This window comes from Typopeltis vanoorti, chromosome 3 (genome assembly GCF_054136105.1).
Source record: "Typopeltis vanoorti isolate ZY-2024b chromosome 3, IOZ_Tvanoo_1.0, whole genome shotgun sequence".
In the NCBI taxonomy this organism is placed as follows: domain Eukaryota; kingdom Metazoa; phylum Arthropoda; class Arachnida; order Uropygi; family Thelyphonidae; genus Typopeltis; species Typopeltis vanoorti.
Genome location: NC_143551.1, coordinates 147,998,716 through 148,024,588, shown reverse-complemented (window position 1 = coordinate 148,024,588; position 25,873 = coordinate 147,998,716). Strand labels below are relative to the sequence as shown.

General features: G+C 35.6%; 1 protein-coding gene across 1 annotated transcript in view; it reads left to right on the top strand.

The window, feature by feature from the left end:
* The window catches only part of LOC150108644 (uncharacterized), a 53,570-nt gene that overhangs the window by 6,191 nt on the left and 21,506 nt on the right, over nt 1-25,873 (top strand). Inside the window, exon 2 of the mRNA XM_090416102.1 lies at nt 10,988-11,284. Coding sequence (XP_090272228.1) covers nt 10,988-11,284 — 297 coding nt within the window. The remainder of the gene's footprint in view (nt 1-10,987; nt 11,285-25,873) is intronic.

Below are 25,873 nucleotides of genomic sequence, written 5' to 3'. Positions count from 1 at the left end.
GTTTCCTAATGGAAAATCAGATTCCATCAAGTACTTCTCACCTCAGTTTCTCCAATATCCACTGTTTGACTTTTTTTTTTGATTCCAGAGGTAACATTTATGCTTCTGTTTGCTCTGATATACCATGTTGGAGAGTTTTTATTTTGATTTTCTTCGGCTACTGAAGGTATAGTCACATGATGTATCTTCAGTTAGTTGTTGTATCTACAATTATCTGATCGGAAAACTGACTTCTCTGACATGATTGGATAGTTGAGAGATTACTGTGTGTGTAACTGTATTAAAGATAGAACTGTTCTTTATAGGTAGCTGGAACTCATGTGAGTCATATTATTAGCCAGGTTTTGGTCTAATGCTGTTAACAACATTGTTAACAGCATTAGTGTTAGCCTAATATTCTTTGTACTCCATATGAATTTGCTTATCGGTCTTCTCCTGAGAGTCATTTATCCATTTAACTTCCACAGTTTATTTTTCTTACTCTGGGATGTAATCAGATACTTCTTTACTAAGCGCACCTCTTGACTGTTGTCCATAAGTCACAGACTCCTTTTCTGTTCCAGTAGATGGACACCATGCCATTCCTTCAGACTATTTTGTAAATTTGACATAATTTTCTACTTTGTAGTTCAGCATGTATCTCTTCTTAGTTGAGTCTACATGAATGGTCACCGCCTGGTATACAGTAAGAGGAAATCAGGCATGGTAATGCTCAGCATTTGGAAGCAGTGTGGAGATTATCTATTTATCTTATAGATATTTCCATTGTTGAGTGCAGTTGGTCATCCTCCATTTTCTCCCTTCTTGCATATATACTGCTGACAGTCGTATATTTGTAGGAATAGAGGAAATGGAGATCACTAATAAACTCAGACGGTGCACCCATCTCAAATGAGTCATTGAATCTGTATTCCTTGTAATTTGCATTATTGTATATAATTTATTTATTTTTTGCTTAAAGCCAAGTGGTCTTAGATGAAACTGTTAGAATAGATTTGTGGAAAGCAACTAAACCAACAAGTCATAATGGTAAGAGTGCTGCAAAATTTGGGTAGGTGCAAGCCACTAGATGGGATAGCTTGGCATATAAAGGATCTATGAAATGATGAGACGTAATTTCAGAAGGAGTATCGAGGCTTTTTTTGAGATGTAATGGTTTGATTTCTGGTCACCACAATTGAGCTTATATTCAAACATCAGTGAATTCTGATGCAGACTGACTCCATCTTGTTCTTAGCATCCTTCAGCCATCACACTAGAAAAATATCTTGGAAGGAACCGATGTAGGTAGGAGGTGAGGCATGTCATCCACAAGTTCTCAGAGGAAAGGCAGAGCCTCTTTGTTACCAGTCGCCACTAGGTGATAGATGATTTTCATCACTTGACATGAAGTGGCAAAAAGTTATATTTGAACTGTCCTGGTTTATTTTTCCTTAATTATTTCAGCATACAATATATCAGTGATGCTTTGAGAGTTATATCTACTCTAACAGTTTCATTGATCACTTAGTTTTAAACAAAAAAATAAATTTAAACATTCCCACCTCCTTTTTAATATCTTACGCAATCAACAACTGATACACCTCTGATTCTTTAATCTCTAATTCTCTTAATACTTGCCTCCCTCCCATGTGTTGCACAGTATCATTGACACCAGTATGATGTACACTGATGAAATGCTCATTAAGTAGTCCACTTTTGCAATGTTCACTCTGCTACTCATGGCTGCTTGCTTATGCACAGGTGCACGAGATGCTAGCTGGGGACCCTGAAAAATTAGGGCCAATTTAAGGGCCCTAAACGGGGGGGGGGCTGGAGCACTCTAGTGCTTTGGGATCCTGTCTGCCTTGGGAAAAGTGTAAGTACTGCCCTGCTGCTACCATAACTATGCATCGGAGTCCACCTGCCATAATTATTCTTTCTCTTGCTTGCCATTATAGTGGAAGAATTTTCTTGAATTATCCTTGGCCTGACTGCCGATCACCTCTCATCCTGCATTTCTTCTTTCTATACCATGCTTGTCACATTCGTAGCTTACACCATTATATACTCTTCATGCATCTGATCACCAATGACTGCCCTTTATCTCCTCCATAGCATCTTGTTTTTTGGCACTGCTTGCTTTCACTGTTCACTCATTTCACTTTTACTCTATTTATTCACTTAACTCTTCGTATGCATATACTGCCTTGTTATTTCCTATGCACTGTCAACATTTTCTCCACTGCTCATCAGCCCAACATATTGATGCTAGTTGACTCAACTAGCATGACATTTATCATTGCTGATTTAATGCTTTAAAGAGGGTCAGATTGCAAGTAATCTTGCTGACACAGTTCTGTCATTCTGTAGGAAGGTTCAAATATATATCTTTTATGTTTTTGAGGGAGAATGGATGCTGCCTGGTTCATAATTACAGGGATTTGGATGCTTATTTTCTTTGTGCATGGCTTAGCAAAAAAAAACTACTACACATTCCATATATCTCTGTTTCAATTTCCTTAACAAACTGCCTGGTTGGCTAATCAGTTAGTATTCTTGCTCTTCAACTAGTGGGCTGTGGTCTTGAATCCTGCCATGAGAATAAATGCTTGTAATTGCCTTTTAGGTGGAAGATGAATTTTGTTGCCTGGTTGAAACCACTGCCTTGCTTATGTGAAGCCTGAAGTAGTTTGAAAAGTGTTTGATGCATAGTCCAGGAAATTTACAAAGCCAGAGACTTGGGAGTTAATGTTTGGGGGGGGGGGGCACATAGCAAAAGTAGTTAAAGCAGCTCATCAGATCACTTGGTTACTGGTTGATAGGTGGAAAAGGGGGTGACATGATTGAGACATTCAAATTACTGAGGGGTTTTTACAAGATTAAGAGGAAATTTTTCAGAACAGGTGTGGTGGTGGGAGAACTAAGGGCCATCCATAGAAACTGAGTAAAAGTGTAATTAGAGAGGCTGTTAGAATTAGGTTTTTGCTTGGAGAGTGGTGAATGGTGGAATAGGTTGCCGGCGTCTGTTGTGGGTGCCATGACTGTGAATGAATTCAAAGCAAAATATGATAGATACTGTGCAAATGCTGAATAGTCTAAGGACTCCATGGAGAGTAATAATAATAGTCTCTAGAGCAAGATTTCTGAATTATGTAAAAAAAAAAAAAAATTAAATTAAAATAATTGGAAAAAACCATAAATGAGAAAGAGAAATAGATTACACATGAATAAAGGTAAATCTTCTGATCTATTGGTGCCTTCATAGTAGTGCATTTGTGAGGATGTCACAACATTTGCCCTTTGATTGGAAAGACTGGAGTTCATATCCCATCTAGGATGTGAGGAAGCTTTTATAAGGATTTTTCACCCAAAGGTAAGTTAGTTTGTCTCATACTCTGGTTGCAGGGTATTTTCTTCTGAGAAACTGGGAGTTTTTGTGTCTTGCAAAACAAACTTGTCAACATGCAATTAACAGACAAAATAAGCCACTTTCAATTATGACTGTTTAACAGACAAAATAAGCCACTTTCAATTATGACTGTAAATAAATTTATGTTTCCAAGGAAACAAATAGATAAAATCCCAGCATTAGTTGCAAAGTTTGAGAAGGAAGAGCCATCCACCATCACACAGTTAGGTATGTGCAACCAGAGAGCTGGTTGTACATAAACTGAGTTGTAAAAGTCATGCGATATATGACATGATGGTGCTTAATAGATTTTGTCAATTATGAACAAATTCTTTAGAGATATTAAGAGCAATGATTGAGATACCCAAAACTTATCATTACATTACTCAAAGATGGATGACATAAGCAAAAAGTATCTCCCAAAGATTGACGTTGACAGAATTCATACTGGTGATTGTATAATAGTTTATTGATTTCCACGTAGCGTAGAAGTGACAGTCATCACTTCCACGTCACTCAGTAACTAAATCTGTGCACAGCAATCCAGATGTCGTTGTATCAAAGCCTTATAAATAAAGGATAATAACTTAATTATCCCAGCTTATTGGTGTGTTTCTTAACATGCAAATAATCCTTTGAGATATTTTGTCCACTTTTGCATATGAATTTCAACTCTTGGGGGGGGGTGCACTTTTAGAAGAGCAGCATTCAATCAATTTACACAAAACAATTTTTTAAATGTTCAGTATTGTAGTTTTATGAAAAACTTCATTTCATGACTTATATATTTTCTGTGTTAATTTTTAAAAAAATTTTTATTTTAAAGTTAAAAAAAATGGATAGGCATGGCTAAAACATTTTTCTTGGGAGTGGGGGGGGGGGGGGCAGCAAAAACCTAGAGCTGGTTTTGTCAATGCTGTGTTTACTGTTATCTCTAGCTGTGTCAATTTCTTGCTGTGCAGTTTCACCTATGTAATATCCTGATATATAAATTCAAAGAATGTACAGGATGCTATGGCAATACTACATGATTAAGATTATGTTATTACTAATCTCCTGTTAACAATTTTCCTCCAGGGTAGTCTGTTGTTAGTTAGCACTCCAATATTGTCAGATCTTATCTTCTAGGGCACTTTCTCTGGGTCTTTTTTTCTGCCTTGTTAGCATTAAACATTTGTTTTGCTAACCTTTGACCTCCCATTCTACTTAAGTGACCATACCACCATCTCAGATTTGCTCCACTCATGCATTCTATGCTAATAATGTCAGGTTTCTTCCCAAAATCTTCATTTTTAGTGATTTTGACATTAATACCATTGTTTTATTCCCTAATTTTTCTTAGAACTCTTATAACTGTGGTCTCTAGTCTTTGATCAACTGTGTTGTTTCTAATCTGGCTCTCATTTTCATAAGTTATAATTGGATTGAACACTGTCTTGTACCCTTCTACTTTGGTATATAGGCTAATTTATCTCTTAATCTGTATAAATTTATTCAACTGGCTCCCCACTATTATAGCTTTACTCATTCTGTTGTCTGTTTTCATATTTTTATTATTATTATTTCGGGCAACTTCACAGAGTCGACAGACTCATCGAGGGAGGCCCTAACATCATGTCAAGAACAACTATTCGACATTCACACAGTATCTATCATACCTCACCTTGAACTTATTCACGGTCATAGCACCCACAACAGACTCTGGCAGCTTATTCCACTCATTCACCACTCTCCTAAAAAACCTAGCTCTAACACCCCTACTAACCACATTCTTGCCCAGCTTCCATGTATGGCCCCTAGTCCTCCCACCACCAGTCCTGTTCTCAAAAATATCTTCTGAATTAATCCTATAGACACCCTTCAGTAATTTGAATGTCTCAATCACATCACCCCTTTTCCGCCTATCAACCAATTTTTGCAACCCACAAATCTTCAACCTGTTCTCATAAGGTTCATTCCACAGACCTGCTATCATCTTGGTCACTCGTCTCTGGATTCTCTCCACCTACTCCGCTTCAAGAAGAAACCCTAGCGCCCATATCTGTGCACAGTAGTCTAGATGGGGTCTTATCAAGGCTTGATATAGTGGAACAATAACTTGTTTGTCTCTGCTTTAGTCACTTTTGCAATGTGCCCCCTAAACTTCAACTCCCTATCCATCAACACTCCCAAATCCCTGGCCTAATCAATCTCCTGGAGTATGGTTCCACCAATGTGATATACTGCTGCTAATCTTTTCACTCCAAAATGCATAACCTTACACTTTGCCACATTAAATTGACATCCATTTTCCCTAGCCCAGTCCTGCAAACTTTTGACATCCTGTGCACTCACAATTGCTCTACCCTACTTTGCATCATCAGCAAACAAGTGAACACTTCCTCTCTGATCCTGTCCTATATCATTAATGAACAAATTGAAAAGTAGTGGTCCAAGAACAGAACCCTTCAGCACACCACTTTAATTTGCATCTTCACTAAAAAAAATGTTCTGTAGGTTCTTTATGCAGAATGTAGTTGATAGTCTTTGTCTTTTTATTGCTGATTTTCATGCCAAATTTGTTACGGCAGTTATTCAGTATAGTTAAAGAGTCCTGAAGACTTGGACCTGATTTATTTAGGACTACATCTGCATAAAGCAGAGAGCTAAGTTTGATATCTCCAACTCTGATATCAGGTTTAATGCCAATTTTAATAATGTGATCTGTATAGATGATGATTAAGAAGAGAGAGATGGAGTGCACCCTTCTCTTATGCCCGATTTTATATTAAACTATCTTTCTGTACTTCCTTCAATTCTGACTGACTTACGACTTAAATATAGACTGCATATTGCTTTGTATAATGTTCCATTTACCCCATATAAATGTAGCATTCTGACCAGCTTTTCTCTTGGCACCCTGTCATATATTATTATTACTATGTGACACCTCCAAGGACTCATTGAGGGGAGGGCAACTCTGCTTTTTCCAGATCTATGAAAAGTACAGATCCTTGTTATGTTCTCTCAATTTTCAACTGTTTGTCATAAAGTGAAAATCTGATCCCAACAGCCTGTATGTATTTGGCCTGAAACTGGCTTGTTCTTCAAGTTCCACAATTTTTCTTACCCTCTTCTCGAGTATGCTTACATCATTCTGAAACAGAACATTTAGTACCAAAATTCATTTAATTCTCACATTCAGTTTTTTATTCTTTTCTTCCTTATAGATGGGAATGATGAGAGCTCTATTCCAATCATCCAAAATTCCACCTTTTGGCCAGGCCTTCTGAATTATGCAGTGTTGTTATGGTATCCATATTTGAGCATCTTGGTGAAATATTTACTCCAGCTACCTTTTTCACATTTCAGACTTTTGATATCCTTTTCTAGGCTTGAGTATTGATATGTATACCTGTATACATATTAATAAATATGTAATAAATACATAATAAAAGTGGTGGAGGTGGGCGGTAGATGGCATTGATTGAGATGATTCGTAGTAGAAGTTCGGTGTAGTGGTTGAGACAGTTGTAGGTGTCCTCCCACGATGAGTCTTCGGACTCCTTGGAGGTGTCACGAATAATAATAATAAATTGCATTCCTCTTGAATATTATCTGTCATTTTCCTGTAACTTCTTATTTCATTTAACAATCTTTCAAAGTAATTACTTGAGATATCCAGAATATTATTAATTTCAGTTTTCATGTCACCTTTATCATCTCTGATTCTTCTATACTCTCTTCTCCTCCATTTCCATGCTTTTTTTTTTTTTTTCTTCTGTAGCTATCTCCAGGTATTTAACTTCTAAATTCTTACCATCGTCTTCACGTGACTTCTGTTTAACCATGTAAAAACGTCATAGAAATATAGAAGATATGTCAGGAAGGTGGCTGTTGAAAGGCATCTGCTGGACTTAACTTGTCAGGAATCATTGGTATGCTTTCTTCTTTTCTAAGACTGTCTCTTCAACTTCTTGTATCTACCATGGAGTTCTGCTTTTTCTATCCTTGTACTTCACTACATGCCTCTTAATATGTTAACATGGTACTTTGGGAAACCCAAAGTACCAGCACCCAAAAAAAGATCAAGATAGAGCATGGGGTATCTACGATTATAAAGCATGTTATGTGAGATTTCAAATTAAAAAACAATCCTCGATCCAATTTTAATCATTGATTAATCAAACAACCAGTGCAAAAAATTGTATGTGGATAAAATCTGGAAGATGAAAGTTAGATACAGAACACACCAATTGTCTACCTTGGAATATAATGGTTGTATTATTGCTGATGTCTCAAAGGCATTGCAGACACTTTGGGAGAAAACTTTGCCAGAATCTCAGCAACAGTTTCCTATTCTCCTGATTTTTTAATTTGAAAGAGAAACAACAGCTACGCTTTTGTATCAAGGAGATAGAACCATACAATCAGCATTTATTAAGGAGGATCTCAAAAGAGCTTTTACTGTCTCATCCTAGTGCAGTAGGCCCTGATGACATCCATTATGAGATGATAAAATACCTCCCATCATATCCTGTGGATTTCACAATAGAATATTTACACAAGAAGCATTTCTGGACTCTTGGCATAAGTCAGTTGTCGTTGCTATCCCAAAGGCAGGCAAGAATCCAGCACAGGCCAACAGTTATCATCCATAAATGTCTTTGTAAGGTCTTGGAAAATATAGTCCATGCATGCTTCTCTGGTACTTAGAGAGCAACAAACTTCTTTCCAACACACACACACACACACACACACACACACACACACACACACACACACACACACACACACACACACACACACACACATTGTGGTTTTCATAGACACCAATCAACCTTGGACTGTTTGATCCACATAAAAACACATATAAGAGACACTTCCCTGAAATGAGAACACGTGGTTTCAGTGTTCTTCGACATGGAAAAAGCTTATGGCATGGACTGGAGATATGGCATATTACAAGACTTGTTTAATCTTGGTTTGAAGGGATACTCTGTTTTTTATTAAGAACTTTCTATCCAGCAATGTCTTCCAAGTCTGAGTGGAAAGCACATTATCTCAGCGATATCATCAAGATGAGGGAATTCCTCAAGGCTCTGTCTTAAGTGTGACCTTCTTTGCTATTAAAGTGAATTCAATTATTAAACATCTTCTTCTCACGGTAAGCAAATTGCTTCTTTTATGTCGATGACTTAACAGTTTACTGCCACTCCTGCAATATGAGCAGTGTTGAAAGACAACTTGACAACTATGGTTCACAGTTCTGCAGGGGAGAGTATGTTTCGGTGGTTGGACCCTACCCATCATCAGGGTATCTGAATAGCCACCAATGCTTTTTGCACATCACCTATTTAAAGTTCTCTATGTTGAATCAAATGAACCCTCTCTATCACTCAGACAAAACCTTTTGTCTCTTAATTATGCCTTAAAAATAAAGTTCCTTCCTGATCATCCTACATGAACTAGTCTCTTTTCTCTACGTTGGGAGGTTTAGTATCACACACATCAGACTGCTATTCGTTCTTTTGGTATGCACATTAAATAGGTGTATGAATGTTAACAACATTATCTGTACCAAACAAAACAGCATCCCTCCATGGCAGGCTTGCACCCCATCCTTCAATCTCTCATTTTGTCAACTACAGAACCTCATAGCTCTACCTTCAGTTGTTCAATGTACACAGAGCAGTCCACTCTGATTTCTTGCCCATTTATAATGATGGTTCAAGATCAGTGATCTCTGTTGGCTGTGCTGCTGTCTTTCCTAACATTACCATATCCTACTCTATTGCAATAATTACACAGCAAAGTTATATGCCATTCACCCTGCACTTGTGCATATCAAAGAAAACTCTACCAAAAGTGTGTAATTTATGCAGACTCTGAGTTCTTTACATAATCCACATCCAATGCTGGGTGAGGTGTTACAGCACTTGTACAAAATAAAGACCCTTAATTTTGATGTTTGGTTGTATTGGATTTCCAGCCACGTTGCAATTAAGAGATATGACATCGCAGATACAACTGCTAGATTAGTTCATACTGTTTGATGGTACCACATACTGACTTTAAACAGTTTATAAACTCAAAGTTAATTCCCCAATGCCAGTACTCCTGGCAAGAAGCATTGACAAACAAATTGCATGAGAGTAGGCTTGAAATTAACCTTTGGCAGTCTAGTCAGTATAGGAACAGAAGAGAGAGGATGTTCTTGCTAGGCTCTGCATAGGCTATAGTGCTCTTGCACATTCTTATTTATTGAAGGTCCACCTATATGTGAGAAATACAACACCCATCTCATCATTAGTCATATTCTAGTGGAGTGGCAGCACTTCACACGAGAGAGGAGTGACTTTTTACTTATCTGGCCAAGCGCTATACACTCAGGCAAATAAATGTTATCAGACTTGGAGAAATTGCATGACGTTTTTAAATTTTACAAAGAATTAATTTATTCAAACACGTTTGATTATAAATTTGTTTATATGTAGATAACTGCATTGTAGATACTAAACCTTGAACATACATTTGATTTACTCACTTATCTTCTTATAACTATTTATCAATACCTTGTATAGATGACTATTAATACCCTTAACATATAGATATTCTACTTTTTGTACATGTACTTTATAACCATTTATTAATGCCTGGAGTAGAATAACTATTTATTAATACCTTTTAACCACGCTACCATCCAAGACGTCAAGGTTATCATGGATGCGAAGTACATATTAAAATTGTAATGCCATTGATATTACATTGAAATATATGATGGATATGATGATGCATATTTGATCCATAATGGCCAGTAAGGTGGTTAATATGTAGATAGTTAACACTTTGTATATACATTTTATCTTATTCACTAATTTATCTTCCTATAAATATTTATTTATTAATACCCTGTGTACTGCTGTAATCTGTTTCCTGATGTAATATGACTTTTGCTGTCCTTGCACCATAAAACTACAAATCATTCAATCAGAAAAATCATACATGCTCTTAGGTTGAAAAGACTGATTCAATTCCTGTCAATTACTAGTGATGTAAGGAACATTTTAAACTGATGCTAGTTACTTAACAGTCTTGGAAAGAGGCAAAAAGTCCCTCCTCCAAAACAAAGAAAACAGCTGCTGAATATATGACTAACAGCAAGTAAAATGCATCTAACCCATTACTACAGCTGTTTCAGCATTAATTCTAATTAACCATCAGTGTGGTCGCAAATCGAATTGTGGTAGAAACAATTCGATTTACATACCGATTGTAAATCGAATTTACATAACACACAGAAATGGAGAAAGTGTATATGCTTTTGATTGCTGCCATTGACAATCAACAACTAATATAGCTTTCTTCAGAATTCTCTTATATTCATGAGTGGTAATGAAGATGGTAGATTGTGTTGTAGATAGCAGATCATGTAACATAATGGTCTCATGCAGCGAGTACTTAGACTATAGCGGTGTTGTGTAATAATATTCTGAACAATTTTATTTTTATTTTATATGTTAGTTTCTTATAAAGCACAATTTATTAATGCAGGAATTTTTTATTTCACTGTGCTCTTGCTTAACTAGTGCACAGTAAACTTTTTTTTTTTTATAGGTAACATTTCTGTACCATATCCATCCCTTGAAGTATCTGTATATGAAGTAAACCAGGATTCTGTAGAAATAGATTGGCATAGCAAAGAAGTTAGTCAAAAATCTTTAACTTCTTGTGAATCTGTATATGGACCATTGCAAGATCCTAATGAATTACATGTGGACTCTACCTTTTTACCAGATGGACATACCTTTAAGTTAACAGGTTTGACAGAAAATATGACATACCATTTTCATATGATTTGCTATAATGGCACAGAAGCAAAATTTGAGTCCAATATGTTACAGTTTACCACAGGTAAATTTTTTTCTAGGTCTTGTAAAATTTGAAACACTGTTTGCTTAATTATTTATTTGTATTATTATTATTATTATTTTTTTTTTTGTTGTAATCTCATACAAAGAGTCACTATAGACATTCAAGTCTAACATTAATAAGTTGCTTCCTTGTTTCCAACTTTCACTTCATACATTATTCAAGAACACAGCAAATTGTTAGTCTTGATACAGATCCCTCTATGCATTCTAGTTATCAGAAAACTGAATATTTTGTGGTTTGGCATAACTATTTTATTGAGTTTACATTACCATTCTACACACCATTTATGCAGTATTGTTGTCTATTGAACCACATTTTATATCAAGGTTTGCATCAAATGCATAATTAATTTGACACCATAATATTATTTTTTTTTTATATCCAAGACACACACAAAAAGGTTGCACAATGTGTGAGATACTTTTCTTTGCCTGTGTGTGTGTGTGTGTTTCTATCTTTGATTCAAGAATGCTTGTTAAATCCCAGTGCTCTCTACATTATCACTGTCAATGACTGTTTATCAGAAAACTTGATATTTTATGCTGTGTCTGGCTCCATTTCATTGAACTTACATTATAGCTATACACAACCCAAAAATTAATTTCTGTACACATTGCCCTTTAAACTTTGCTTAGCAAATGAATAATTAATCATACCATTATGTTTGCTATCACATAACAAACACAATATCTGTCGTATAAACTGTTTGTTGAAAGTGACTATGAAGTGATCACTTGGGTGGAGGTTGCCAGCCATATCAGGACTTTTGTGGAAAGGAAAATCACTGTTGCTTAGTCTCCACTCAGGAAGTATCTGGCAGAGGTAATGACTGAGTGTTTTCCAATGGTCAGGAGATTAAATCAGGTAGGTATATAATGGATGACTGAAGAGGTGAAGCATGTAATTTGGAACTAAAAGGCATTGTGGAGGCAGCACAAGATGAGTGAAAATAATCAGTTACATGAGTACAAAAAGTAAACAGGAAGGTGACTCACTTGGTAAGAGTAGCAAAAGTGCAGTATGGGCAGCAGTTAGCAAATAAGGCTAAAAGAAATCATAGGAGTTTATTTGATGATTATGGGAGAATGATATTGGTCAGTGATCATGGGAGAACGATAAACACTGAAGAGAATATAGAGGTGTTTAATAAGCAGTTCAATAAAGTATTCCATCCTTGTGATTCTCATAATGCAGAAATTGAGAGCAGTGGGAATGGGGGAGGAACCAGTGATGTGAGGGAGCAGGAGGTATATGAGAAATTGAGTGGACTTGATGGTATATCGCTGCACATCTTGAGGGAATGTTCAAGGGAGTTAATAACGGCTTTGACTTACATTCTTAGCACAAGTCTTAGATTAGCCCAAGTTCCAAAGGAGTGTAAAGATGACAAAATTATTCTACTTCATAAAGGGGGTAATAAGACTAAGGCTTCGAATTATAGGCCAATCAACTTGTCTGGAGTTTGGTCAAGGCATTGGAGAAGCTAATAAGGACAAGGATTCGGAACTGGGTTGACAGCAGAATTCTCTTTAATGGACAGCATGTTTACTTACTTATTATAACAAGGTGATGAATATTGGTCAAGGTGATGCATGTACAGTATTTTTAGTATATTTAGATATCATAAAGGCTTTCAATAGATTGCCACATGACAAACTAGTAGTTAAATTGGAACAGATGACAGATGGGGTTGGATTGGAGATTGGCTGTCAGGTTGTGTATAGGGGATTGCCATCCCAGAAGAGGAAAGTCACTAGTGGTGTGCCCCAGGGGTCTATTTTGGGATCATATGTAAATGACATTGGAAAGGACTTAAATGGTGATATACATTTGTTTGCAGATGATGCAAAGTTGGGGAGAGTAGAGCATGTGTTCTAGCTTTGCAAGAGGACCTAAATAATGTCTGAATGGACAAGTGTGTGGGGATGTCAGTTTAATGTAGCAATGTATAAGGTTTTAAAATTTGGGATGCGAAGATGGGATGCAGAGTATAGGATTGGTGGGGATGTTTTGGATGAGATGAAAGATCTTGGGGAGGGGGTGATAGTGAAGAGAAATGAAATTTCTCTTCCTTTCACAATTTTAGCAAAATTTCCTGGAAATTTTGCTAAAATTGTGAAGACAACACAGGTGATGCAGAGAACACTGACGTGTAGAAATAAGGCTGTTATGATTCCATTGTACAAGATGTTGATCAGGCTGCATATGGATTACTGTGCACAGATTTGGTCACCTAGTTTTCTAAAGGATGATGTGTTGTTGAAGAGGATTCAAAGCTGATTGCATGAGTCATGTTCTCTTCTCTGGAATGTGGAATATGAGAACAGATTGAGAGAATGCAAATTACAGAGCCTATTGGGAAGGAAGAGGAGAGGCATGATTGAGACATATAAGTTGGTAAGGGACAATTATCAAATTAACATGGATGAGATTTTTGAGAAATAACTCAGTGGTGAGTGAGTGGAATGCACTGCCTGAGAGTGAGGTGAGTGCAGAAAGAGTGAATGCAATTAAGTCAAGATATGATGAGCTGTGCATGTGAGAGTGGGACCTCCCACAATTAGTCTCTTGACTCCATAGAGGTTTGTTGATAATAATAATAATTACTGTAATAGGATTTGGAGGAAGAAACTGCTAACAGCAGATAAATGTGAGAATCCAGATTTAGTCGCAATGAAATACTTATAGAATTTCAAAAATGGATAGTATTTATAGATTACATGACGAAAGCTGCTTAAATGGAATTAAGGTTGGCATAATTAGAAATCTGCATTCATTAATCCATTACAGTTGCTAGTAAACACCAAGGAAATATTTCTTTAGAAGGTTTTGTAATATGCTATTAGCATATTTATTATTTTATTTATTTATTTATTTTTTTATACAGTTCTCTAATCCCTCTTTATGCCTGTAGTACTCTTCTCCGTAACTCAGAATTTATAAGCCAGCACCCACCCAGACCAAAATAAAATGTCTTATCTACTTACTCTCTCATATGAAATACAGGATATGAGTTGTTTTAGGATTAAAGATGCTGAATAAATAACTCAGAGGTGACATCCATAGAGCCTATAAGGAATGCAGAGAACTGATCAGGATTCCTAATCCACTTCAGTCTTTATCTTCCTGTGTTGAATCATCCTGTTACCAGGTATCTCTTCTTGAATATTGAATGAATGAGGATGGGCTGTTAATTTGGAACTTAGCAAAGTTGATATTCTCTATTACCTCAAACTGCATATACGTAATAATTATATAACACAATCAGATGTGTGCTAGCAGGTATAGGACAAACAACACAAATCTTTTCAAAGAAAAATAATTTATTCACTTTTCCTTTTGTCAAACCAATACAACATAGTACCCAAGCATGCAACACAATGCTGTTTCAACCATTGGTTTGGCTGCACCATGTAGATGATGTGTTTGGTAATTGACCACATAGACTAGACACATTAGATATATTTTTAGTGTATTTAAATAGCCCCATCCTAAAATCTGCTTCATTGGAAGAGAAATCAAATAACTGCCTGCCTTTCTTAGACACACTGGACACATGCCATTCCAAATGGTTCATTATCTTTTTCTATTTATGGAAGGCACACACATACTAAAGATCTTTGTACATCACTCCAGCATTCAACCTAACAGTATAGTATATTAAAAAAAACACTAACACTCAGAGTGAAAGCTATCTGTTCCAATAATACTGCTCTTACCACTAAACTTGCATATTTTCACTACACTTTTTTAAGCAACTTTAAAATATTAAATGTCCCCATTTAGTATTTTAGTCAGCACTAATACACAGCACTATAGGAAAGCTGTTACTATCCCAAACATTCAAGGCACATCTGAAAAGATATCCAGAGTTCTTAATAAATATTAGCTCCACACCACATTTAAGCCATATATATCAAACTGGCAATCCTCATCCATTCACCTAAGGAGAGAGAGAGAGAGAGAGTTTCCTTTATCACATAAAGGAGTATATGAAATGCCCCAAACTTGCAACCTGGATTACTATGGACAGATTGGAGGATTTGTTCACATCCACCTCAGAGAACATAAGTTGGGACTAGCAAAGTATGTCTTGGTGCCCCTTTCACATGTAATTAGGTGGAAGAAAAAAAAAATGCTAAACAGAAGTCATTATCAGAGAATCTGTTTTTGGAATCAGCAGCAGATTTAAAGCATCCCCCAAACCTTAAAAAGTACGACTGTGTCGATTTACCAAAAATCTGGGAGACAGTCATTTTAAGAACAAAGTAATACTTGTTAACCTCTCTTTTTATCCTCATTAGGTCTTTGTGTTGTCCATTACAATTTTAAACTGCTCATTTTATCAGCTAATTGTTACTTTTTGCATACTGTGACAAACTGTTTGTACTCTGACAATGTTGGGTATAAAAACCAGTGAAATATCAGCAACTAAGTAAATAAATATATTATTTATTTTCAATTAAAATGATGGCTTATCAATGTCTAAAGACAAATACTCTTACCCTGAGAAGTTACAATTTTTTTATATACTGCATTTTTTTTTTTTTTTTTTAGTCAGATCTCTAGAGCAGTTATCTCTGGTAATTTTAATTCTTTGGTTTCCTCTAGCATGCAGTACCTGCCATAAATGGTTATCCAGTTGTTAACACTTGAATTTTTGCTTTTACGCTGAAGATGGATTGTAAGTTTTGATCTGAAATATCTGTGATCAGTTATGCAGCACAGATAATCTATTGTTACCTGTGACACATTCGATGCCTGTGTCACAGGTGCTTTTGAAAATTCAAATTGCGAATAACATTGGAATTATAAAGTTATTTATTTTTTGTTCTAATTCCTTTTGTGTTTTGTTTGGAACTAATAATTTACACAGTGACAAATATAGTATGAGACTGGATATGAAAGATCTGTTGGAAGAAGAGAATAAAAATTACTGAAATGTGACAGTATCAAGTTAGAGAGGAGGGCTACGATAGCAAATGATTCAATGTGCATGCTATGTAGAATTTGGTGTGAGTTTTTGGATGAGTATGAATGGCTGTAAGTTTGATGGTAGCCAACAGTTGTATAAGATGGATGATCTGTACTTGAATGTGATAATCTGTACTGTGCCTAGAGACATATATTGGAGTGAGACCCAATGCAGCAAGTCAGAAAAACTAGATAATCTTGTGAGCAATGCTGAGAATGTAAGTTCAGCTAGAATGTGCAAATGTAATAGTGTGAATGTCAATGATCATGAATCTGGTGAAGGGATGGACAATGCTTTGGATTGGAGCATTTTGAGTGTCCAGGGAGATGAAAGAGAAAGTTATTTAACAGGGCCAAGTAGACTGTTGATTTAAGCATAAGAAAAAGCCAGATGTTAATTTGTTATATCTATACACAAATGCCAGGAGCATCAGGAATAAAGAACTCAAGTTTGTTGGTTTGGTGAATACATTGTAGCCTAAAATTATTACCATTAGTGAAAAACCTGACTTCCAGATGTAGAAACTGCAGTCCAGTGTAAAGAGTATAGTAGTTTTAGCAGTGAAAGTAGAGAGAAGTGTGTGTGGAAGGGGGGGGGTACTATCTGTGATATCAGATGACTTGAGTCCATAGAAAGCAATAATGTCTCACATAGCAGCAAGTTTGAGTTCATCTGAATAATGAATTGGAGGCTAACAGAATGAAATATGTGGTAGAATGTTGTTAGACGTGGTGGTTCACTTTCCTGGACCAAAGAAATATGTCACCAAATTATCCTGATGAAGTACTAAATGAGTAATTATGGGTGACTTAAGTTATTCAAACATTGATTGGGTAGAAGAGGAAAAATCTTATGAAATAACTTCCTCAAGCAGCATGCCAAAAAAGGAACTCAAGGTCAAAAAGTGTTAGATTTGATCATAGAACCAGAAGGGATTTCACTTAAGAATGTGACTATTTTTCTCACCTGCTAGTGACAGTGATTATGCCATACTTTCATAGGAAGTAGCTATTTATATAGATGTTCCAATTAAGACAGGTTACATGCTGAACTACAAAGCTGGAAATTTTGACCAACTCAGGAGAATGCCATCTTAGTTTCATGGTATCAGTTACTGAACAGGAAAGATACCAGCAATGTGTGGGATTCTTTGAAAAGTGCTTAAATGGGGTAGTATCTGAATGTATCCCTAGAGTTTGAAGAACAAATAGGGAGAGAAGTGAATTGGGTGTGCAAATGTGGAAGAAATATCATGAGAATAAGAGTGAGAGGATGTTATGAAATATATAAAGCGCAGGTCAGATAAAGAAGTAAAAGAATTGTGTGAAAGCTAAATCAGCGTACAAAAAAAAAAAAAAAAAAAAAAAAAAAAAAAAACTGTGCATGCTAAACACAGGCTGTGCTGTGCAAAGAGAATTTTATCATTATGCCACAAGTAAAAAATAAAATAATAAAATAAAACAAAATATCGAAGATGGAAGGATGGAAATCAATATTAGATTACTTCATATTAAATGAAAAGACATCAAAATTTTCACTAGATGTTAGAGTTCACAGAGGATATGAAATAAGCAGTGACCACTTCCTTGTTAAAATAAAATTAAGATTACCACCTAAATGGCTACAAGTAACAAGAACAGAAAGAAAAATTGAAACATTTGTTTATAAAACTAGACTATTGAATGACACAAATGTACAATGGCTATATGAACAAAGAATTAACCAGTATCTAGATAAAATAAAACAAAATGAAGAAATAGAATGGCTTAATATAAAAACGATACTAAATGCAGCAGCAAATGAAAGCTTAGGAAAGACCAAAAAATTCAATAAAAGAAAAAACTGAAGATCTGGGATGATACAATCAAAGAAATAATCAAAAAGAAAAAAGAAGCCTATCACAAATGGTTAAGCAGTAAAAGATCAGAAGATGAAATAGAATATAAAAGAATAAGAGCCATAGCTAAAAAGAAGTCAGAAAAAGACATAGAGAATCATGGAATAAATTTGTTTCTAATTTAGAACATGATTTATATAAAATAAGACCCAATGTATATAAGATTTTGAAACACCTAAATGCAGATACCAAAGAAAACATAAAATTAAACACTGAATTGAAATTAGAAGAATATCTAAATTACTACACAGAACTGTGGACAGACAAATATTTTAAAAAAAACTGGCAAACAATTAACAAAAATGAAAAGGAAATAACTGAAGAAGAATTAGAAATCAGCCTCAAAGAAACAAGAAACAGAAAATCACCTGGAGAAGATAAGCTAGGTTCAGAACTATATAAATACGCAGGAACAAGATTCAAAGGAAGACTCTTATTATTTTTAAATAAAATTTACTCAACTGGTATCCCCCCAATAGAATGGAAAAAAGCAATTGTGATTCCTATCTTTAAGAAAGGTAATAGAGATGACCCTAAAACTATAGAGGTATCAGTATACTAAATTCATGTTACAAAATATATAGCAGAATCTTAAATAACAAACTAATGAAATATTCCGAAAACTTTATTCTAGAGGTACAAAATGGATTTAGAAAAGGACGATCATGTATAGACCCAGCCTTCTGCCTAAAATTAATAATAGAGAAAAGAAGAGAATATAATTTAGAAACACATATTGTATTTATTGACTTTGAAAAAGCATTTGACAAAGTTAAAAGAAACATATTATTTAACATATTAAAAGAAAGACAAATACCAAATAATATCCTAAAAGCTGTCACAAGTATATATGAAAATAATCAAATACAAATAAGATTAAATCACGAGCTATCATATACAAGAGAGATAAACCAAGGGGTCCGACAGGGATGTCCCCTCTCAGCAACTCTTTTTAATATCTACTTAAATGAAATAATAATAAAATGGAGTAAAAATTTACATCAAGGAATTAAACTTTCACCTACAGTTAACTTAAACACTCTCCTCTTTTCAGACGACCAAATAATAATTACAAATTCTGAAGATAACTTACAGAAAGCTATTTTAAATCTAAATGAGATATCCAAAGATTATGGTATGATAATATCAATGGAAAAATCAAAAACTATGGCCTTTAAAGGACAAGATCCAGCAAGAACTAAAATAGTATTAGATAACAAGATCTTAGAACAGGTGAATTCATTTAACTACCTAGGATGTATGATCACTTATGAAAATGAAAAAGATATAAACATAAAAATTGCAAAATATTTAAAAATAACAGGAGTAATTTAAACTCTATATTTAAACCAAACCTAGTTCAAAAACAAACCAGGCTAAAAGTATACAATACATTAGCCCTACCGGTCTTAATGTATGGAAGCGAAATCTGGACAATAAAACAAAAAGACAAACAAAGATTAACAACAGCAGAAATGAAGTTTATGAGAAAAACTGCAAAGTATACCCTATTTGATCACAAAAGAAACGAAGATATTATGAAAGAATTAAACCAAGAACCAGTAATTGAAAATATTAAAAAGTATGAACATGAATGGATGGAACACGTTCAAAGAATGAAAACAGAAAGATTACCAAAACAAGCCTTAAAGTTCAAGCCATTAGGAAAAAGAAAACCAGGACGTCCTCTTAAATGATTCAACGATGACTTCTAAGGCCGGAACAGGCCATACTAGGCCTAAATCCTTGATACGTATGATGATGATGAAAATATCGAAGAATAACTTTACTGAATGCAGAGGTACTGTTGTGTCAGAAGCAGATGAGATTGTTCAGTTGATGAGTGTTCACTTTAAGATATATCAACCAGGTGTATGTGTCATAGTGTGCAGTGCTACCACCATATTGGATGAAAAGATAGAGGTGCATGATCATGTGGTTGAAGAGTTGTTGCATAATCTGGATAAGAATTCCGCAACATGGTCAGATGGAATATCAGCACATATAATAAAGGAATGGTCATCCAAATTGACTTTTGACATGTTGTATTACTTGAGTCTCAGCTCAGAAAAGATTTCACAGGGATGGAAAGAATGTATGATAATTCCATTGTGCAAGGTGGTGCAGAAACCAATGTGTCTAACTACCAGCCTATCAGTATCTGGAGTGGTGGTGGTAGAGATTTTAGAGAAGATGGTAAGAACTTGCATACAGAAATGGGTTGACAGACAAGCTATACCTTGCAAGGAACCTCATTGGTTACTAAAGGCAAGTCATGTTTTGGCAGTTTACTCATATTTTATAACAATCTTATAGCTGAATTGGATAAAGGGAATGGATACACATATGTAGATACTGCTAGATTTTGCTAAGGCATTTGATAGGACATAATATGAAAGGCTGTTGCATAAAGTGGTGAATATGGGATTGGAATATGAACTCTTGAATATAAGTGGATGGTTGGTGGATAAGTTTTAAAAAGTGGTGTACTCCAGGGATCAGTCCTTAGACCATTGTTGTTCAACCTATACATTAATAATATTGGGAAGAATCTAAAGGATCAGAAATGCTTTAGATCCTTCCCTTTAGCATGTATAGAATGATTTGTATAGGCTGGAAATGTGGGCAAATGGCTATCAGTTCAGTGTTAGTAAATGTAAAGATGCATTATGGTGTGATGAGATTTACATTGTCATATTATATTGGCAGAATTATGTTGTTATGGATTAAAAATAAAACATTTGATCGAACACTAGCGATCACAGATACGAGAGTTCTGAGAAAGATTAGGGGAGATGGTATCAATGGCAGTTTTATATTAAAAATGAGGATATTAGGGAAAGAACTTACCATTATTAGCATTCAGGAATGTGTTAATAGAGCTAATCTCAGGTGGTATATTCACTTAAATAGAATATTTATTTAAGAGAGGAAAGATTAGCAAAACAAACGTTCTTTGCTAGGTTGGCAAGAAAAAGACCCAGCAGATGACCAAGATCTAGGTGGATTAATACAGTAAAAAGTGCCTTAGAAAGCAGATATAAGATCTGATAATATTGGAGTCTTGATAGATAATAAATTAATTTGAAGGAACATTGTTGATCAGAAGTTAATAATGATGTAATTTTTCATGTACTATTATAATATTCTGTACCTGAGGGTGCATGCCATGAATTTGATGAGGATGAGTTATGCTACAAAAAAGTGATAAGGCTAGGATTTGAAGTTCAAAGGTCATATAGCAAAAATTGCAAATGCAAATATATGTCAGAGGATAATTGCGATATTGAAATGAACATTGATGTAAGTATAAGGAAGTCATTTTGCCTCTTTACAAGGCTTGATAAGACCACACCTGTGGTCTTATTAAGTGTACTATGCACAGATTCGGTCTCCTAGGTTTGGAGGAGATATAGAAGTGTTGCAGAGATTGTATCAGAATTATCTAATGTAGATCAAGTGTACTATGCACAGATTCGGTCTCCTAGGTTTGGAGGAGATATAGAAGTGTTACAGAGATTGTATCAGAATTATCTAATGTAGATTATGAGGACAGATTTACATTATATGAACTTCAGGCTGGTTAACAGAAGAAAAAGGAGTGATATAATTAAGGTGTAAAATGGGTGTTATAGAATGACATCTGATGAAATTTTTTGTTATATGGAAGGTGGAGAGAGAACACAGGGACATCCACAAAAGAGATTTTAGAGAAGATGGTAAGGGGGTTAGGGGTTAAGAGCTAGATTTTTTCCTCTCACAGTAGTGAGGTGAGCAGAAGTTTGCCTGTTGAAGTATTGAGTACATTTAATGTGAAAGAGTTTAAGAGAATGTATGACAGCTGATTGATTCCTTGACTCTTTGGAGATCTCAGATAATACTTTTCCATTACCTAGGACTGGTTTAATAACTGAACTTAATTCACTGATAAACATAATCAGTTATTTTTATTTTTAACCATAGTCATTGTATTCAGTATACCCCCTTTAGTGTGTACAACTACAAATGAGACGTTTCATTCTTAATAACTTTCCTCCAGATTAGTCTCTGTCAGGATTCCAGTATTGTCAGATCTTGTATATTGGTTATTACTACTATTAATATCTTAAGACCCATGGAGTCACAAACTCATCTAGAAGGTCGCTTTTGTCATACACACATATCTCATCATATCGTGCCTTAAACATATTCAAATTCTCTGCAGATGCAACACTCTCAGGCAACGCATTGCACTCATTCACAACTCTTCATGCAAAAAAACGATTTCTCACTCCCTTGCTCAAACTCTCCTTATACAGCTTTCAGGGATGACCTCTTGTTCTCCCCCAATCTTACAACATTTTATGAAAAACCTCTTCAGCATTAAATCCTATAACAACCCTTTACTAACTTGTACGTCTCTATCATATCACCCCTCTTCTCACATCCTTGTCTCACACCAGATTTAACATTAAACCATCTTCCTGTACTTCCTTCAATTCTAATTGCTGACTTACAACTCAAATAAAGACTGAGTATTGCTTGATATACTGCCCCATTGACACCATATAACTGTAACGTATTGAATAGCTTCTCTCTTGGCACCTTGTCATATGCCTTTTCCAAATCGACAAAACTTAAATACAGATCTTTGTTATATTCCCATGCTTTCTCAACTATTTGTCATAAAGTGAAGATCTGATCCTGACAGCCTCTATTTGGCCTGAATCCAGTTTGTTCTTCACCAAGCTTTTCTTTTACAATTCATCTCAACCGTTTCTCAAGTATACTTGCATATATCTTACTAGGGACACTCAGTAGAGAAATACCTCTGTAATTCTCACATTCAGTTTTATTTTCCTATTTTATATATGGGTACTATGAGAGCTCTACTCCAATCATCGGGAATTCATCCCTCTGTCCAGGCTTTCTGTATGTCACTGTAAGACTTTTATACCACCATACTTCAGCATTTCTGGTCAAATATCATCTATTCCTGCTGCCTTTCCACATTTTAAGCCTTTGGTGGCTTTTTTCTACTTTAAGTATGGATATGTATTCCTGACTGCATGCCTGGGCAGTGTTTTTTACTACTGTGCTGTCATCACTGCTTGTTTCATTTAGCAGTTTTTCGAAGTAATTACTCCATACTTCAAGGATATCTTCTTCTCCCGTTTTCATGTCACCTTTATCATCTCCAACTCCTTTTACAGCACTCTCTTTCCTCCATTTCTAAGCTTCTTCAACAACCTCCAGAATATCTTACCACCTTCTTGATATTTATTTTCTATATTCTCGCCAAAGTCCTCCCATGACTTTTGTTTAGCTAATTTTACACAGTGTTTAGCTTTCTTACATTTGTCTCTGTATTCTGTAAGGGCACAAGCTGACTTATTTGCCAGGAACTTTTGATATGTTTCTTCTTTTCCTTCACTGCCTCTTTAACTTCCTGTGTCCACCATGGAGTTCTGATTTTTCTATCCTTGCAGACAACCTCACCACATGCCTCTCTGGCTGAATCAATCAGGGTTTTCTTCAAGGCTTGCCACTGAATCTCCAAGGTTTGATTCCTGTTCTCAAACTCTCTCATTTTTTCTTCAATAATCTTTGTGTATTATAGTCTACAGTTCACATCTGAAAGCTGCTCAACTTTTATTTGCTTTAAAACTTTCTTACATGTTATTCTTTTCAATATGAAATTCAATTTTATCCTGCTCAAGACTAAATAGTGATCACTTCCAATTTCAAATTCTCTGTACACTCTGGTGTCCTGCACCAGGGAGAAAATACCACCATACTTCAGCATTTCTGGTCAAATATCATCTATTCCTGCTGCCTTTCCACATTTTAAGCCTTTGGTGGCTTTTTTCTACTTTAAGTATGGATATGTATTCCTGACTGCATGCCTGGGCAGTGTTTTTTACTACTGTGCTGTCATCACTGCTTGTTTCATTTAGCAGTTTTTCGAAGTAATTACTCCATACTTCAAGGATATCTTCTTCTCCCGTTTTCATGTCACCTTTATCATCTCCAACTCCTTTTACAGCACTCTCTTTCCTCCATTTCTAAGCTTCTTCAACAACCTCCAGAATATCTTACCACCTTCTTGATATTTATTTTCTATATTCTCGCCAAAGTCCTCCCATGACTTTTGTTTAGCTAATTTTACACAGTGTTTAGCTTTCTTACATTTGTCTCTGTATTCTGTAAGGGCACAAGCTGACTTATTTGCCAGGAACTTTTGATATGTTTCTTCTTTTCCTTCACTGCCTCTTTAACTTCCTGTGTCCACCATGGAGTTCTGATTTTTCTATCCTTGCAGACAACCTCACCACATGCCTCTCTGGCTGAATCAATCAGGGTTTTCTTCAAGGCTTGCCACTGAATCTCCAAGGTTTGATTCCTGTTCTCAAACTCTCTCATTTTTTCTTCAATAATCTTTGTGTATTATAGTCTACAGTTCACATCTGAAAGCTGCTCAACTTTTATTTGCTTTAAAACTTTCTTACATGTTATTCTTTTCAATATGAAATTCAATTTTATCCTGCTCAAGACTAAATAGTGATCACTTCCAATTTCAAATTCTCTGTACACTCTGGTGTCCTGCACCAGGGAGAAAACATCACTATCAACAATAACATAGTCAATGAAACTTTTCTTATTCCTTGCTTCTTCTCTCCATGTGAATTTGTGCACATTTTTATGTTGGAACATGGTGATAGTAATAACCATTCCATGTCCTGAGCAGAAATCCAACAGATATTTGCCATTATTATTAGCTTTTCTCCAAATTTTCCCAAAATATTTCTGTATGTCTCACAATCATTTCCTACTCTGCTATTTAGATCCTCAACAAGGACCAACTTTTCCTTTTTCATTGTGTCAGTTGCTTTTTCTAAAGCCTCAAAATATTCCTCCACTTCTACCTTTGTGGAACCTTCTGTGGGACCATAGGCACAAATAAGTCTCATTGTCCAGTTCCTCATTCTCATATTTGCCCACATTACTCTACTTGAGACTGACTGCCATTCAAGAAGATTAGCTTCGTATTTTGTGTTGAATACTATGGCTACTCCTTCTTTTCCTTGATTGTCATTGCCTGAATATAACATTTTGTATTTATTGCTCAGAAAGATCTCACCAGTTTTGGACTTTTTTGCTTCAGTCACCCCTATTATGTCGATCTGGTACTTATCTAATTCCTCAGCTAGCTCCATTTCTTTGCCATTCAGGCTTCTTACGTTGATAGTACCGATCTTTAACTCTGGTGATGTTGAGTTGGGGTTTGTTTTCAGATTTGTTCCAGTAGCTGACTTTTCGCTGTTTGCCATGGTTCTCTGGCGAAAACAACTGGGGGCCTTGTTTAACACGTTCATTGCCAAGTTGAAAATTGGAATTTCGTGTGGTGGCCAAATTTCTTTTACTTGATAGCGACGTTCACGCGATAACTCGTGATCGACCGACCGGTGAGAACTCGCATCACGTGATATCGTGTGATTGGCAATGAACGTGTTGACTGGGCGACGCCCCAGCTGGCATGAAATTTTGTCATGTTGTACCATCAATAATTTTATATTTTGGTTTAACCAATAAGAATACAATTTGGTCGGCTAAATCCCAAATTGCCAGCACATCCTCGTTCGTTCAGTATCCAAGTAGATACCCAACAGGGTGCACCATGAGAAGGCGAGGATTGGACATTAGGTCAGAAGCCCTG